The 17,277-nt window shown below is 43.2% G+C and overlaps 1 protein-coding gene across 1 annotated transcript in view; it reads right to left on the minus strand.

Annotated features, from left to right (window-relative positions):
* Positions 1-1,489: 1,489 nt before the first annotated feature.
* LOC126355046 (cleavage and polyadenylation specificity factor subunit 4) overlaps positions 1,490-17,277 on the minus strand; it is a 29,292-nt gene continuing 13,504 nt past the window's right edge. The window contains exon 5 of the mRNA XM_050005198.1: positions 1,490-2,458. Within this exon, the coding sequence (XP_049861155.1) occupies positions 2,261-2,458 (198 nt within the window). The 3' untranslated portion in view covers positions 1,490-2,260. The remainder of the gene's footprint in view (positions 2,459-17,277) is intronic.

Below are 17,277 nucleotides of genomic sequence, written 5' to 3' on the forward strand. Positions count from 1 at the left end.
CAAATCAAAGCCGAATGTATACCAAAAAGACCTTTCAGAACACAGAACATATATGGAGTTCCCACAAAAAGAGAGAGAGCCTCATAGATCCACAGGCAGGAGAATATCAAGGAGAGTTTAGGAAGAGATCACGCACTGGTGACTGAAGACAATATTAACCAACAGAAAGTTCAGAAACACCCCAATAACATTTGTTGACTTCAATAAGTTCTATGAACCCATAGATAGAGAAAACTTCTCCAACAACCAGTAAGAAATGAATCGAAAATACAACGAGACAGCTAATCCTGAAAGCATTAAAATAAAACATCCAAAGTGAAGTCCACGGAAGAGATCTCAGAACCATTCAAAATCAAGATGAGAGTGAGACTTGCAAATTGCATGCCACCCATTAGATGGCTTGTCGACAATTTTATTTAACTCATATTTAGAGAAAATAATCAGGATATGGGACAAAGGAGTTAACGGAGAAAAGATTGGGAAAGAAGATGATAGAACTATCAACATAAAATGTGTGGCCTTTGCTGATGATCAAAACAAATAATAAAAAAAAATAAGCCAAAGGAGCTCTAGATACACTACATAAAATCTCAGCCAAAATCAAAATACGAATCTCGTACGAAAAAACAGTACAAGGACATAAACTCTACAGACACCCATTGGAAACTAAGTATGGACAAGCTAAGGCAAGCAGAAAGTTTCACATACCAGGGAAAGATTATACAGAAAATAGGACTGAACTCGTTATCCAGTGAAGCACAGATCACAAAACTACAGAAAACACATAGACATACATGGAACTACAACAACAAAAGAAGTATCTCCATCAATGGCAAATTATGAACTAAAATACAGTAGTCTTAGTAGAGGCCTTGTACACCTCAGAAACAGCAGAAATCAAGGGGAGAACAAAACAGTAGACACAAAAACAAGAAAGAAAAAATGCTGAGAACGATCCACGGGCTGGTTCAAAAAAAGGAGATTAGGATAAAGAGATTGACAAAAGAACTGTATGGACAAACAGAGACAATTACAAACAACATCAGCAAAGAAAGGGCAATGTTCTATGCACACACAAATAGGATGCATGGAGACAAACGCACCAAAATCATTTTTTATATAGCGACAATACAGTGAAAACCAACTGACTAAAAGAAACCACAGAAGACCTCAATCAATTAAACATCACCACAGATGTGAAAGATAAGAAAAAAGAAAAGAGGGGAAAAAAAATCAGATGGTCCAGACCTTCAGTCACCATTAGTCATCTAGGGAAAATGAGCAAAACTAGTCAGATCTAGACAATCAGTCAATACTGCTGGTGTTACAGAAAGAAATCAGCGGAGCCTCAGATTTTTCAAATGGCAGAGAAGAGTTTGAATATTCTGCTCATTTCTTTGATGAGTGCATGATCTAAAACATAAACAATGAAATTAATAAGTACACTGGTAACGCAAGACAGTAGGGAAGAAACTGGCTGAAAAAGGGGTAAATATTTACAACAACCATATATTTCATTCACACAAATTGACAAAATATTTGTACACTATTTTTCTGATAAAAGTTACACTTCCTACTAAAAAGGTCACAATTTGCTACTCCGTCAGAAAGGAGAGTAGATGGTGGTGTAAAGACAACATGGATTTCACGTCTCAGAGAACTTCCATGATCACAAAACCAAACATACTAGCACTTAAACAACAACAAAATATTCTCACTTTCAGATACATAGTTTTAAACATTCCTGTACTGTTTTTAAGAATACAGACAGAATAATTATTGTACCGCTTGAGAAAGAGAGAGAGGGCATGTAAAACTTTTCCCTTCACACATAATTATATTGTCTATTTGAATTGTATATACTAAAATAAACTCACATTTATGTAATGCACTTACATTTCACTTTTACACGATGCAGTAACCATGTTTCTATCATATTTCTGTAATTTTCAAAGTCATTTAAAAACAACTAAGAATGATGCCCCTTCACAGCCAAATAGAAAGTGAGAAGAGGTCGGTGTACAAAGGATTAATTACTTGAAATACCTTCCAAATATCACAGTAGTTGGGCATTCACAAACAGAAATCACTCTTTTCGACACACGAATGTTACATATCTATTTCCTTAAATTAATACTGCCAGTAATCACATGGTGATAAATGCAAATTACAGTCAATTATGAATGTGATAAAACTGAATAGTTCTGAAATGTGACATACACACGAAAAATTATTCATTCACAGAAAATTCCCATTTCTGCTACCGTCGGTATCCTCCAGGAGGAGGAGGATTCTGGCTTTGGCTTAAAAATGCCAAGTGCCCCTTTGGGCACTTGTTTGCGTAATGTCCTTTACATCCACACTTGAAACATGTCACTTCTTCTAGAGGCTTCTGAGGCGGCTTTGGAGAATTGGCATCTTCATTTCCTTCTTTTCCAACATACATGAGATTTTTTGTCTGTAAACAATAAGTTAAACATGAAAAACTAGCATCTGCAGATAATCATGATCTAGAGATATTATTAAAGAATTAAGTGAGTATGAAAATGAAGAAGAAAAGGTGGAAGTGAAGAGAGTGCACATGTGTGTGCACACCCACACACAGAATTTTCAGTTTTCATATCAAGTGTGTTACTATTTTCAAATTACACACAAATTGTACAATTTCAGCTAGCAAGGATACAACAACAGCAACAAACATAGCACAAATGCTTTAATGTTTGAGACTTATTACAACAGTTGTGTGTGCCAACAAATGGCATTTCTTACTTTGGTTAACTGCTAGATAATTGTTACTGCTGTTAATATATATAGAAAAAAACTGCCAAGAGAAGGAATACAAACTAGCACAAAGACATAATAGGCAGAAAAATGCAGGTAGTGGCTTTGGACAGAGTAGGCAGGGATAAGGCAGGCAACAGAACATGGGTAGCTGAAAAAGCAGTTTCCTTATTTTCAAGATGAAACTGAAAGCAGACTAAGGAATCCGAAACATACATGATCATCTCCTCAAAAATACAATGTTTAACTCTAGCAGGTTGTGGTGAAAGTCATGACAGCTGACAAACCTTTACAGTATGTCTTAGGTGTAGAATTGAAATTCACTAATAGCAAGGATACTGGACTGTCAGCAAATGCATAATTTCTTTCTTCCATTTTATAAAGTGGTTTTCCAAATGGGTATTATGTGGAAACTAAACAACATACTTCACAACTGACTGTGTAACATGTCATGCATCGCCCTTCATGAGGCTGTTTGATATTTGATCATACTTGTAGTTATGGTCTTCAGTCCAAAGCCAGGTTTGATGCAGCTCCCTGTGCTACCCTATCCTATGCAAGTCTCACATCTAAAATAACTACTGCAACTTACATCCTTCTGTATCTGCTTACTGTATTCATCTCTTGGCCTCCCTCTACGGTTTTTAGTCTCACACTTCCTTCCTGGTGGTCCCTTGATGTCTCCGAATGAGTCCTATCAAGCAATCTCTTCTTCTATTCAAGTTACACCACAGATTTTCTCCCCAATTCTATTCAGTATTTCCTCATTAGTTACATGACCTAACCGTCTAATCTTTAGCATTCTTCTGTATCATCATACTTACATAGCTCTTAATACTCACTTAGTTAATAACTGATTCAATTTCTTACTTAGTTGTTTCTTGTAGCTGCATTTGGCATAATTGTGTTGAAACACACACTTTTAAAAGTGCTGCATTAACTTGCCAATTATTGAAAGAAAGTGGTTAATGGCACATTACTTATGTACATTTCTGGTAGATCAGTAAGAGTATCACACTCCCATTGGAGAGGTGTAATATGCTGATTATCCACATTCTATACTGGCATTGCTTTCACAAATCAAATCACAATATTGTTTTAACTTTGTTTAGGAAATGACCTATTCAGAAGATGTTATTTGCTGTTTTAATATGCCTGATGACTTTCTCCAATATTTTTTAGTTTTGTCTGGGGTACAATCCTTCGCTGGGCTGTAAGTACACTTTGTATTATGATAGAGCTCCCATTTTCTCCTAAATAATATTGTAATGCTATTAATTTACCAAACTGGTTGCTTATTAGTATTTTATTTACACTTGTAATTTATAAATGGGAAACAGTTATCAAAGAGTGTGATGAAGGTTCATAGAAATGTATTTGTTTGCCACTACAGATATCTCTGTTGTAGACTTCTTGCCAACAACTTCCACCAGGATTCACTTTAAATATTCACATTATAAATGGACTCATATCTTTTAATATGTTTTTGCTACCTTGTAAACTGACACGGCCTAGATATCAATAACTGTGTTTTATGACATGACACAGAAAGTGTTTCACACACTATGCCTTTAAACTAGACAACAATCTATGAGAATACTATAGAAAGTACACTTTCTACTTCAGGTTGTGGAATATAAGTACACCAATTAACACACTTTTACATGGACAATCAACTTAGAAGGTAATACTGAAATCACCAAACAAAATTAACTATCATCCTTAACAACTGAACAGGAAACAATCTCAAGTCCGGACTCATTGGTATTGTTAATATTTGCCACCATTTCTCATCAGATGCTACTTCAATCACACTTTATTATATAGTTAACAAAAAATCTGTATTTTGTAAATGAATTTTTATTTCTGTGTACCAAACACATTCCATCTATTCATGGTCTGTATCATCAGTATTACTCATTTTTAATGTCCTGTTCATATACCCATGTTATCTATATACCAAATGCATATTTTTTTCCAATTAATATGCTACACATAAACATTTCACTGCACAACTATCCAAATTGAACCCTACCTGGAACAGTTCCGTCCTCCATCACAGCGGGACCCACCTCCTCTTCCTCAAACTCACCCTCTCCAAACCTTCCAGGAATTTCTCACTTCCAGCCTTGCCTCTCAATCTTTCTTGAAAAACCTTAATCCTACTCACAACATCACCACAGCATAAGCCCAGGCTATCCGTGATCTGAAAGCTGACTGATCCATCATCATTCTTCCGGCTGACAAGGGTTCCACGACCGTGGTACTTGATTGTCGGAAGTATGTGGCTGAGGGACTGCGTCACCTTTCAGACCACTCTACATACAAAGTTTGCCAAGGTAATCCCATTCCTGATGTCCAGGCGCAGCTTCAAGGAATCCTCAGAACCTTAGGCCCCCTACAAAACCTTTCACCTGACTCCATCAAACTCCTGACCCCACCAACACCTCGCACTCCTACCTTCAACCTACTTCCTAAAATTCACACACCCAAACATCCCGGCCGCCCCATTGTAGCTGCCTATGTAGATCAACACCTTCAACCCATTACATGCAGTCTCCCATCCTTCATCAAAGACACCAACCACTTTCTCGAACGCCTGGAATCCTTACCCAGTCTGTTACCCCGGAAACCATCCTTGTAACCATTGATGCCACTTCCCTATACACAAATATCCCGCATGTCCAGGGCCTCGCTGCAATGGAGCACTTCCTTTCACGCCGATCACCTGCCACCCTACCTAAAACCTCTTTCCTCGTCACCTTAGCCAGCTTCATCCTGACCCACAACTTCTTCACTTTTGAAGGCCAGACATACCAACAATTAAAGGGAACAGCCATGGGTACCAGGATGGCCCCCTCGTATGCCAACCTATTTATGGGTCGCTTAGAGGAAGCCCTCTTGGTTACCCAAGCCTGCCAACCCAAAGTTTGGTACAGATTTATTGACGACATTTTCATGATCTGGACTCACAGTGAAGAACAACTCCTGAATTTCCTCTCCAACCTCAACTCCTTTGGTTCCATCAGATTCACCTGGTCCTACTCCAAATCCCATGCCACTTTCCTTGATGTTGACCTCCATCTGTCCAATGGCCAGCTTCACACATCCGTCCACATCAAACCCACCAACAAGCAACAGTACCTCCATTATGACAGCTGCCACCCATTCCATATCAAACGATCCCTTCCCTACAGCCTAGGCCTTCGTGGCAAACGAATCTGCTCCAGTCCTGATCCCTGAAGCATTACACCAACAACCTGAAAACAGCTTTCGCATCCCACAACTACCCTCCCGACCTGGTACAGAAGCAAATAACCAGAGCCACTTCCTCATCCCCTCAAACCCAGAACCTCTCACAGAAGAACCCCAAAAGTGCCCCACTTGTGACAGGATACTTCCCGGGACTGGATCAGACTCTGAATGTGGCTCTCCAGCAGGGATACAACTTCCTAAAATCCTGCTCCGAAATGAGATCCATCCTTCATGAAATCCTCCCCACTCAACCAAGAGTGTCTTTCCGCCGTCCACCTAACCTTCGTAACCTCTTGGTACATCCCTATGAAATCCCCAAACCACCTTTCCTACCCTCTGGCTCCTACCCTTGTAACCGCCCCCGGTGTAAAACCTGTCCTATGCACCCTCCCACCACCACCTACTCCAGTCCTGTAACCCGGAAGGCAGAGCCACGTGTGAAAGCACCCACGTCATTTACCAACTGACCTGCCTACACTGTGACGCTTTCTATGTGGGAATGACCAGCAACAAACTGTCCATTCGCATGAATGGACACAGGCAGACAGTGTTTGTTGGTACTGAGGATCACCCTGTGGCTAAACATGACTTGGTGCACGGCCAGCACATCTTGGCACAGTGTTACACCGTCCGGGTTATCTGGATACTTCCCACCAACACCAACCCATCCGAACTCCGGAGATGGGAACTTGCCCTTCAGTATATCCCCTCTTCTCGATATCCGCCAGGCCTCAACCTCCGCTAATTTCAAGTTGCCGCCGCTCATACCTCACCTGTCTTTCAACAACTACTTTGCCTCTGTACTTCCGCCTCGACTGACATCTCTACCCGAACTCTTTGCCTTTACAAATGTCTGCTTGTGTCTGTGTATGTGCAGTTGGATATGTGTGTGCGTGCGAGTGTACACCTGTCCTTTTTTCCCCCTAGGATAGGAATGACTCCTTATCCTCTCCCTTAAAACCCACATCCTTTCGTCTTTCCCTCTCCTTCCCTCTTTCCTGAAGAAGCAACCGTTGGTTGCGAAAGGTAGAAATTTTGTGTGTATGTTTGTGTGTTATTTTATTGTGCCTGTCTACCGGCGCTTTCCCGCTTGGTGCGCTAAGTCCGCCGCTGGCGCGCTGCCAAGATTGCGTAAGCTGTTAGGCAGGTTGCATCAGCCGCCTTTCTAGGCGCAACATGCTGTTGCATCCTTGAGCCCCCGGTTCCAGATGTACCCTTGTCCGGTTCTCAGCTACACTACAGATCAGTTTGCAAATAAAAAATTTATTTATGAAAATATACAGTACAGTCACCAACAAACTTTACATATTCACATACACCTTTACCTTTTACCCAAATGACTACAGACTCATTTACAGATATTTTCCTCCTATTACGAGTATATAATGACAAAGCAGAAGTAGACATATAAGCGGATTTACCAAAGTCTTTATTAGCAAGTTCAGCCATATGGTAGGTGCGAAATGCAATAATGTCTCTGTCAACGAAACTTTCAAGTCCAGGAACATTAGGTACTGCTGTACCTCCACGAACAATGGCTACAGTGAACCATCCGTTACCATGACCAAATGAATCATTAATATCTAAACTAAAATTAAGTCGGCAGTCACATAAAACAGAAGGTCCGTCCAGCAAGGCTTGAGCTTGACTGGTATACGATTCTTCTTGTCTCCAGCTGTTGTAGCACATTCAATGTTCTCGATGGTTTTGTACACTGTCTGTTTAGAACGGCGACGCTATCTTCTGTTTTCTGTGGCTGCTAACTTAATTTTAGTTTAGATATTAATGATTCATTTGGTCATGGTAACGGATGGTTCACTGTAGCCATTGTTCGTGGAGGTACAGCAGTACCTAATGTTCCTGGACTCGAAAGTTTCGTTGACAGAGACATTATTGCATTTCGCACCTACCATATGGCTGAACTTGCTAATAAAGACTTTGGTAAATGTCTACTTCTGCTTTGTCATTATATACCCGTAATAGGAGTTTACAAATGAATCATTAATATCTAAACTAAAATTAAGTCGGCAGCCACAGAAAACAGAAGGTCCGTCCAGCAAGGCTTGAGCAGTGACAGACTTGACTGGTATACAATTCTTCTTGTCTCCAGCTGTTGTAGCAAATTCAATGTTCTCGACGGTTTTGTACACTGTCTGTTTAGAACGGCGACGGCATCTTGGCAGCGTTCAATGCAGTTGCCGCCTAACAGCTTACGCAATCTTGGCAGCGCGCCAGCGGCGGACTTAGCGCACAGCGGACGGGAGCACCTAGTACAGCTAGTGCTCCCGTCCGGGATAACGCGCTGCTGGCAGTGTGAAATATTTTAAGTCCGACTCAAGGTCACGCGTTATCAGACTTCTATATAAGTGAGCGAGCGCCGCGCAGCGGCTCATTCACGCTGCTGCTGCTGCACAGGCAACTGCATTGAACACTGCCAAGATGCCGTACAGAAGATACTGTCGCCATTCTAAACAAACAGTGTACAAAACCATCGAGAACATTGAATTTGCTACAACAGCTGGAGACAAGAAGAATCGTATACCAGTCAAGTCTGTCGCTGCTCAAGCCTTGCTGGATGGACCTTCTGTTTTCTGTGGTTGCTGACTAAATTTTAGTTTAGATATTAATGATTCATTTGGTCATGGTAACGGATGGTTTACTGTAGCCATTGTTCGTGGAGGTTCTGGAGTACCCAATGTTGGTGGACTCGAAAGTTTCGTTGCTACATCTTATTTCAGTTCTACGTGAGGAGTTCTTATTCACAGGTGGTAGGGGATCACCATTTATGTACAATAGGATGTTTGTTTAAAAGATATTAACATATTAAAACACTGTTGAGAAATAATATGTGAGGGCTGAGAAGGTACATATATTACAGGGCTAGTTGCCTCTGATGGATCTCAGGGCTGGAGGTCTTTACTAACACTACAGAGGATATCAGAGAATGGAAATCCCAGGTTGGAACATCAACAATACCAGGAAAAGAACAGTCTGCTACGCAACATAAAGAAGACACATTAAGTTGCAAACAGACATAAGGAAAAAACTGTTACACATTTAGCTTTCGGCCAAAGCCTTCTTCAAAAAAGAAAATACATACACATTCATTTACACACGCAAATACAACTCATACTCAAACAGCATCATTGCAGTCTGAACTGCCCACCTGTCTGCAACTCAACATGTTATCTTTCCAATGAGTAGCAAACTTTCATTTTCACAATATTGTTGAAGATGATACTGCTTTTACATCGTAACAGTATCGAAATCAGACATTTCATTTCATACACTTGCATTACTTTAGAAAGGCTACTACATGCAGTATCCACAACAGTGCTGCAAGAATTATTGTTGTTGTCATCTACAGCCTGAAGATGGGCTGATGCAGCCCTCCATGCTTCTCTACCCTCTCCAAATAACTACTGCAACCTACATCTTCCAGTCTCTGCTTGATCTCCTCCTACATTTTTACTTCACCCAACCCCCTCTTCCCACACTTCCCTGCAATACTGAAGTGGTGATCTCTTGCTATCCGAGAACATGTCTTATCAAGTAATCCCTTCTTTTTGTCAAGTTGTGTCACAAATTTCTTGTCTCCCCAGTTCTACTAAGTACCACCTCATTAGTTATATGATCTACTGATCTAATCTTCAACAGTCTTCTGTAGCACCACATTTCAAAAGCTTCTATTCTCTTTTTGTCTAAACTGTTTATCATCAATGTTTTACTTCCATACATGGCTACATTACAAACAAATACTTTCAGAAATGACTTCCTAACACTTAAACCTATATTTGACATTAACAATTTTTTCTTGTTCAGAAATGCTTTTCTTACCATTCCCAGCCTGCATTTTATATCCCCTCTATTTCAGCCATCAACAGTTCTTTTCTTGCCCAACTGGTAAATCTCATCCATTACGTCAAGTCTCTAATTTCCTAATCCGATTCCCTTATCATCACCCAATTTAATTTGACTACATTCCATTATTCTTGTTTTGCTTTTGTTGACATTCATCTTATATCCTCCTTATCACGACACCGCCCATTCCTTTCAACTGCTGTTTCGTCTTTTGCTGTCTCTGACAGAATTACAGTGAAACTGGCAAACCTCTTTGTTTTTATTTATTCTCCCTGAACTTTAATTCCTACTCAAAATTTTTCTTTAGTTTCCTTTACTGCTTGTCCAATGTACAGATTGACTCCCTTCTCAACCATTGCTTCCCTTTATGCTACTTGACTCATAACTGCCAACTGGTTTCTGTACACGTTGTAAACGACATTTTGCTACCTATATTTTACCCCCCCTACTTTCAGAATTTCAAAGAGAGTGTTCTGTCAACATTGTCAAAAGCTTTATCTAAGTCTATAAATGCTTTAAAAGTATGTTTCCCTTTCCTTAACGTATCTTGTCAGATAAGTCATAGGGTCAATCTTGCCTCTCATGTTTCTACATTTCTTCGAAATCCAAACTGATCTTCCCCGAGGTTAGCTTATAGAGTGGAAATTTATATGCAGCCTTTAATAAATGTGTTGATCAGTTTAAAGAGATAGGACCTGGATAAACTGAAAGAACCAGAGACTGTGGAGAGTTTCAGAGAGAGCATTAGGGAACAATTGACAAGAACGGAGGAAAGAAATACAATAGAAAAAGAATGAGTAGCTTTGAGAGATGAAATAGTGAAGGCAGCAGAGGATAAAGTAGGTAGAAAGACGAGGGCTGCTAGAAATCCTTGGGTAACAGAAGAAATATTGAATTTAATTGATGAAAGGAGAAAATATAAAAATGCAGTAAATGAAGCAGGCAAGAAGGAATACAAACGTCTCAAAAATGAGATCGACAGGAAGTGCAAAATGGCTAAGCACGGATGGCATGAGGACAAATTTAAGGATGTAGAGCAATGTATCATGAGGAGTAAGATAGATACTACATACAGGAAAATTAAAGAGACCTTTGGAGAAGAGAGATCGACTTGTATGAATATCAAGAGCTCAGGCCGAAAGGCGGTTCCAAGCAAAGAAGGGAAAGCAGAAAAATGGCAGGAGTATATAGAGGGTCTATACAAGGTCTATGTACTTGAGGGCAACATTATGGAAATGGAAGAGGATGTAGATGAAGATGGTTGGTTGGTTGTTTTAAAAGAGGGGGAAGGGACCAAACTACGAGGTCACCGGTCCCTTGTTCCTAATAAAACAATGCCACAAGTGTGAGAATAAAACAGATGAGACATATAACACAAAACACAAAGAAAGGATGACCACAAGAATGAAGGAAAGGCAATGTACACCAAAAGGAACAAAAGAGGACAACAAAATAACAGAGAGGTGCAAGAAACAGTGAGAAGAGAGTAAAACAAGGAAGCAGGTTACAGTGGTTGGCCGACCACGGAAATAAAAAGGAAAAGCCAGCCACTCTGCAACACGTTAAAACCTTCACCCTAAAAGCACTAGGGTGGAGGACACAGAGGGACAAAGGACATGTGCTAAACTTCAGATCGAATGATAAACCCACCCTCACAGATGAAATGCACAACCAAATCAGCCAATGAGGCATTGCCTGCTAAAATCAGTGATAACGAGTCCGGCAACCGAAGACAAAGCTGCAGGGCAGTCAAAGGAGGACAGAGCAAAAGAATATGGACCACTGTCAAACCGGGCACCGCACCGACACTGAGGTGGGTCTTCAGGGTGCCGGAGGTAGCCGTGGGTTGCCCAGCCATGGCCAATGCGGAGCCAGCAGAGAACCACGGAGTCTCTGCGAGAGGTCCTCATCGAGTACTTCCGCACATTCGTGGACACCTTAAAAGGCTGGCAGTTTGTTGTGCGTACTGAGATTTTGCCATTCCATCTCCCAAATCTGAAAAACCTTGCGGCGTAATAACAAACACAGGTCAGTTGTGGGGATGCCCATCTCCAGAAGTGGTTTCCGTGTAGCATGTTTGGCCAGCCTGTCAGCAAGTTCATTTCCTGGGATTCCGACATGACCAGGGGTCCAGACGAGCTTCATTGAACAACTGGACCATTCCAGGGCATAGATAGACTCCTGGATGGATGCTGCCACAGGATGAAAAGGACTGGTTGATAAGTTTTCAGGCTGCTCAAGGAGTCAGTACATAAAAGAAAAGACTCCCCGGGGCATGAAAGGAGATACTGAAGTGCTCAAAAAATGGGCACCAATTCCGTAGTGAATACACTGCAGCCATCGGGTAAGGAATGCTGTTCAATATGGCCACCATGAACGTTGGCAAAGCCAACACGACCATCAGCCATCAAGCCATCGGTGTAAACCACTTCAGAGCCCCGGAACATGCCAAGAATCGAGAGGAAGTGACAGCAGAGAGCCGCAGAGTTAATGCAGTCCTTAAAGCCACCCAAAAGGTCCAGACAAAGCTGCGGCTGAGGCGTACACCAGTTTGGGATTGGACAAGGGCTCTGTAGAGCTGCAGCAGTGTGGAGCGAGCTGCACCCCAATTGGTGTTGCTCAGGCAATGGAGGGCATTGAGGTGCTGCCAGCACTTCTGCTTAAGCTGACAAAGATGAGGAAGCCAAGTCGATTGAGTGTCGACAATCAGTCCTAAGAAAAGATATGTCTCCACTACAGTAAGTGGATCATCATGAAGGTAAAGTTCTGGGTCTAGACAAACGGTACGACACTGACAGAAGTGCAAGACACACGACTTTGCGGCTAAAATTGGGAGCCATGGGGTAGAGCCCATGACTGTACCTTGTGAATGGCTCCCTGTAGGTGACGCTCAGCAACTCCAGTACTGGAGCAGCAGTACAAAATGCAAAAGTCGTCTGCATACAGAGAAGTTGAGAAGAAGGGCCTGACAGCTGCTGCTGGACCATTAATGGACACTAAAAATAGAGAGACACTGAATACAGAGCCCTGTGGGACTTCATTCTCCTGGATATGGATGGAACTATGGGAGGCACCAACTTGGACACAGAAAGTACAGAGCAACAGAAAGTTTCGGATAAAAATCGAGAGCAGGCCCCCGGAGACCCCACTCATACAATGTGGCAAGGATATGATGTCGCCAGGTTGTGTCATATGCTTTTCTAAATAAAATAAGGCAGCAACCAGATGTTGGCATCTGGGAAAGGCTGTTCAGATGGCAGACTCGAGGGCAAAAGATTATCGGTGGTAGAGTGACCCTGGTAGAAGCCGCCCTGGCATGGAGCCACTAGGCTCCGGGACCCGACCCGACCCGACCCGACCCGACCCAACCCAACCGCCGACATACCATATATTCCAGCAGCTTACAAAGAATGTTGGTGAGGCTGTTGGGCCGATAACAATCCACATAAAATGAGTTTTTAAGGGGTTTCAGCAATGGAATTATGGTGCTCTCCCGGCATTGTGATGAAAAGACGCTATCGCACCAGATCCGGTTGAAGATGACGAGGAGATATCACTTGTAGTCCGATGAGAGATATTTAATCATCTGGCTGTGTATCCGATCAGGCCTAGGAGCTTTGTCGGGGCAATGTGCAAGGGCGCTCAGGAGCTTCCTCTCTGTAAATGGGTCATTATAGGATTCACTGTGGTGTGTAGTGAATGAGAGGATGTTCCCTTCCAGCCGCTGTTTGACAGTGTGTAAGGCTGGGAGGGGGGGTGGGGGGTGAGGGGGGGGGGGGTGTAATTCTCTAACACAAAGGTTTGAGCAAAGTGCTTGGCAATCGTGTTTGTGTCAGTAGATAAAACACCATTTATGGTAACACTGGGAACACCTGTTGGGGTCTGGTACCCAAAAACACATTTGATCTTTGCCCAGACTTGGGAAGGGGACATATAGCATCCAATGGTCAAAATGTATCTCTCCCAACACTCCTGCTTCCGTCATCTGATAAGTTGGCAAACGCGGGCCCAAAGCCATTTAAAGGCTATGAGGTGCTCCAGGGCAGGGTGCCACTGTAGAGCTCGCCGACAATCCTCAATTGCTTCAGCGACTTCCAGCAGACACCAAGATACTGCCTTACACCTCGAGCACCCTAAAGAGCAAGATCGCGTTTGCTGCCACATAAACAATTGTTGTAGTCACTTGCTCAACCATCACATTGTTGCTACCGTGTGGGGGAGATTCAACGGTGACAGCAAAGATGAAAGTTTCCCAGTCTGGCTTGTTTAAAGCCCATATGGGCAGGCATCTGTGGGCCTGATGCTGGGGCAATGGCAGGAAAATGGGGAAGTGGTCACTACCACAAAGGTCGCCATGTGCTCTCCTGTGGATAGATGGGAGAAGTCCTGGGCTGCAAAGTGATAAATCAATAGCCGAGTAACTACCATGAGTCACAATAAAATATGTGACAGCCCCAGTATTTAAGAGGCAGACGTCAAATTGAGACAGTAAAGTTTCGACATCTCTAGCTCAGCCAATAAGCATGGTGCCACCCCACAAGGTGAACCTCCCAAAAGTAGGAAAGGTTTAGGGAGTTGATCAATCAGTGCAGGTAATACATTCAGGGTACTGCACCATTTGGAGGAAAATATCCACTGCAGACAATTATTTCCTGTGTCGTCCTTATTCTGACAGCCACAGCTTCAAAAGAGATTTGAAGGGGTACAGGTTCACTACAGACTGAACTTAGGACATGAACGCAAACTCCACCTGATACTCAATTATAGTCACTAATGGTTCCTGTAATATCCCTTATAGCCGCGGGGGGCAGGGGTCCGCATTGCCGGGAACCAGGTTTCCTGGAGAGCAATGCAGACAGCGGGTATAAAGCTTAACAGTCACCGTAGCTCAGCCACGCAGTGGAAAAACCTGCCTCAATTCCACTGGAGGATGATGTCATCTTGAGACTGGGAAGGCACAGAACATTCAATGAGGTAGTTTACACCTCAGAGTCACCTGCTGCCACCGACTTATTGCCTGAGCAATCTATAACCATTGTGTCTGAGGGTCTGGTGAGATCTAGGTCCTCAGTGGATGCCAAAATCTCTACCCCATCCTTAGACACACAGCTGGTAGGTAGCCGTGGTGTGGATGCCACTGCAATTTCCTTGGTCTTATGGGTTTTCTTTTTGGATTTCTCTCACTGGTCCTTGGGTTTCCCTGGCTGGGAGGACTTCACTGGCTCAGTCTCCAGGACTGAGGATGAGTGTGATGCCCTACGACCAGCTGCTTTTGGGCTCTTCAGCTGGTGGCAGGTGTCATCTTTCCCAGTAGCAGAAACCTGGGAAGGGAGTGACCCAAGGGACCCCTTCCTAGCGAGAGAAGCCGGAGAAGACTTACGTCCCCGATGATCAGGTTAGGGGATGTTGCTCCCAAAGTACGTGGTGCAGGAGCAACAGGGAGGGAAATGTCCCCCCCCCCCCCCCACACCATCATCAAGAGGGCAGGTGTAGTCTTCTGGCTCTGGGGTTGGCAGAGCTGATGGTGCCAGACCTGTTGTAGCAGCGGCATAAGAGGAAGTCATTCGCACAGGATGGAGTTGTTCTGATTTCCTCTTAGGCTCAGTGTAGGTCAGCTGGCTCAGGGTCTTGTACTCCATGATTTTCCTTTCTTCCTGGAGAATCCTGCAGTCTGGCGAGCAAGGCAAATGGTGCCCTCCAAAGTTGACACAGATGGGAGGCAGGGCACATGGAGTATTGGGATGTGATGGGCGTCTGCAATCTAGACATGTGATGCTGGAAGTACAGTGGGGAGACATATGGCCAAACTTCCAGCACTTAAAGCACCACATCAGGGGAAGGATACAGGGTTTTACATCAAAGCGGTAGACCATCACCTTGACCTTCTCGGGCAATGTATCACCCTCAAAGGCCAAGATGAAGGCACCGGTGGCAACTTGATTATCCCTCAGACCCTGGTGGATACACTGTGATACATTGTGGACAAGCACTCCACTGCCCCAAACTTGCCCTCTAAATGTTCAACAAAAAACTGAGGCTTCATCGTCATGGAAGATTCCCCAGCAGCTCTCAAACATACAAGGTACCAGGGCGAATAAGATCCCCTGCCATCCTTAGCCTGACGTTCCTCCCATGGTGTGGCCACGGAGGAAAACGATTTAGGGTGGTACTTCTGTGCATTGAATTGAGCTCGTGAAAGCTTAGAGACTGTTGGTGTTCCACCACTAGCAAGAGATGATGGACTACGCTTCATCGCTTGTCATCCGGCCAGACACCACCCACTCTGAACAAGTGCCCTCTCCACAGGCGCCACCCAGCCGCAGCAAAGGCCACCTGGGAGGATGGCCATTGCCACGAGTCCCGATGCCCCAGGGGGATGGGTATCTTCCCCTTGGCACATGTGAGGAGTTAACGGTGCAGGCATCAGCAGGTTACATGGCAGCCCCACCAAAACGGACTGGCCACCATGCTGGACAACAGGAGCAAAATTAGTCCACAGTCATCGTCGATGCAGTAAGCGACATTGCATAGTGCATGGTGGAAAACACACCCAGAAAGGTGTCCCCACCCAAGAGATGGAGAATGGGTGGGACAGAAATGCGAGGACGAGAAGTGGGCTAAAGATCTCAATGCACGATGGACACAATGCACCATGTAAGGCACCCTTCCCCAACTGGCTCGACATACAGGAAAATTTTGAAGAATGGAGGTCAAACCCTACAGGGGACCATCACATAAAGGCCGAAACGTGTGAAACTCCTTTTAGTCACCTCTTACTACAGCCAGGAATACCTCGAGCCTATTCTAACCCCCAGACCCACAGGTAGCAGATGAAGTTGAAAAGGAAGATATGATACTGCATGAAAAATTTGACAGAGCAATGAAAGACCTAACTCAAAACACTAGGAGTAGACAGCATTCCATTAAAACTACTGATAGCCTTGAGAGAGCCAGCCCTGGCAAAACTCTACCATCTGGTGAGCAAGATGTATGAGACAGGCGAAATACCCTCAGGCTTCATGAAGAATACAGTAATTCCAATACCAAAGAAAGCAGGTGAAGACAGGTGTGAAAATCACTGAACCATCAATTTAATAAGTCACAATTGCAAAATTACTAACACGAATTGTTTACAGACGAATGGAAAAAATAGTAACAGAATTCTTTTCAGACAAATGGAAAAACTGGTAGAAGCCGACCTCGGGGAAGATCAGTTTGGATTCCATAGAAATGTTGGAACACATGAGGCAATAATGACCCTATGACTTATCTTAGAAGATAGATTAAGGAAAGGCAAACTTACGTTTCTAGCATTTGTAGACTTAGAGAAAGCTTTTGACAATGTTGAGTGGAATACTCTCTTTCAAATTCCGAAGGTGG

Source organism: Schistocerca gregaria, chromosome 3 (genome assembly GCF_023897955.1).
Source record: "Schistocerca gregaria isolate iqSchGreg1 chromosome 3, iqSchGreg1.2, whole genome shotgun sequence".
Lineage (NCBI taxonomy): Eukaryota > Metazoa > Arthropoda > Insecta > Orthoptera > Acrididae > Schistocerca > Schistocerca gregaria.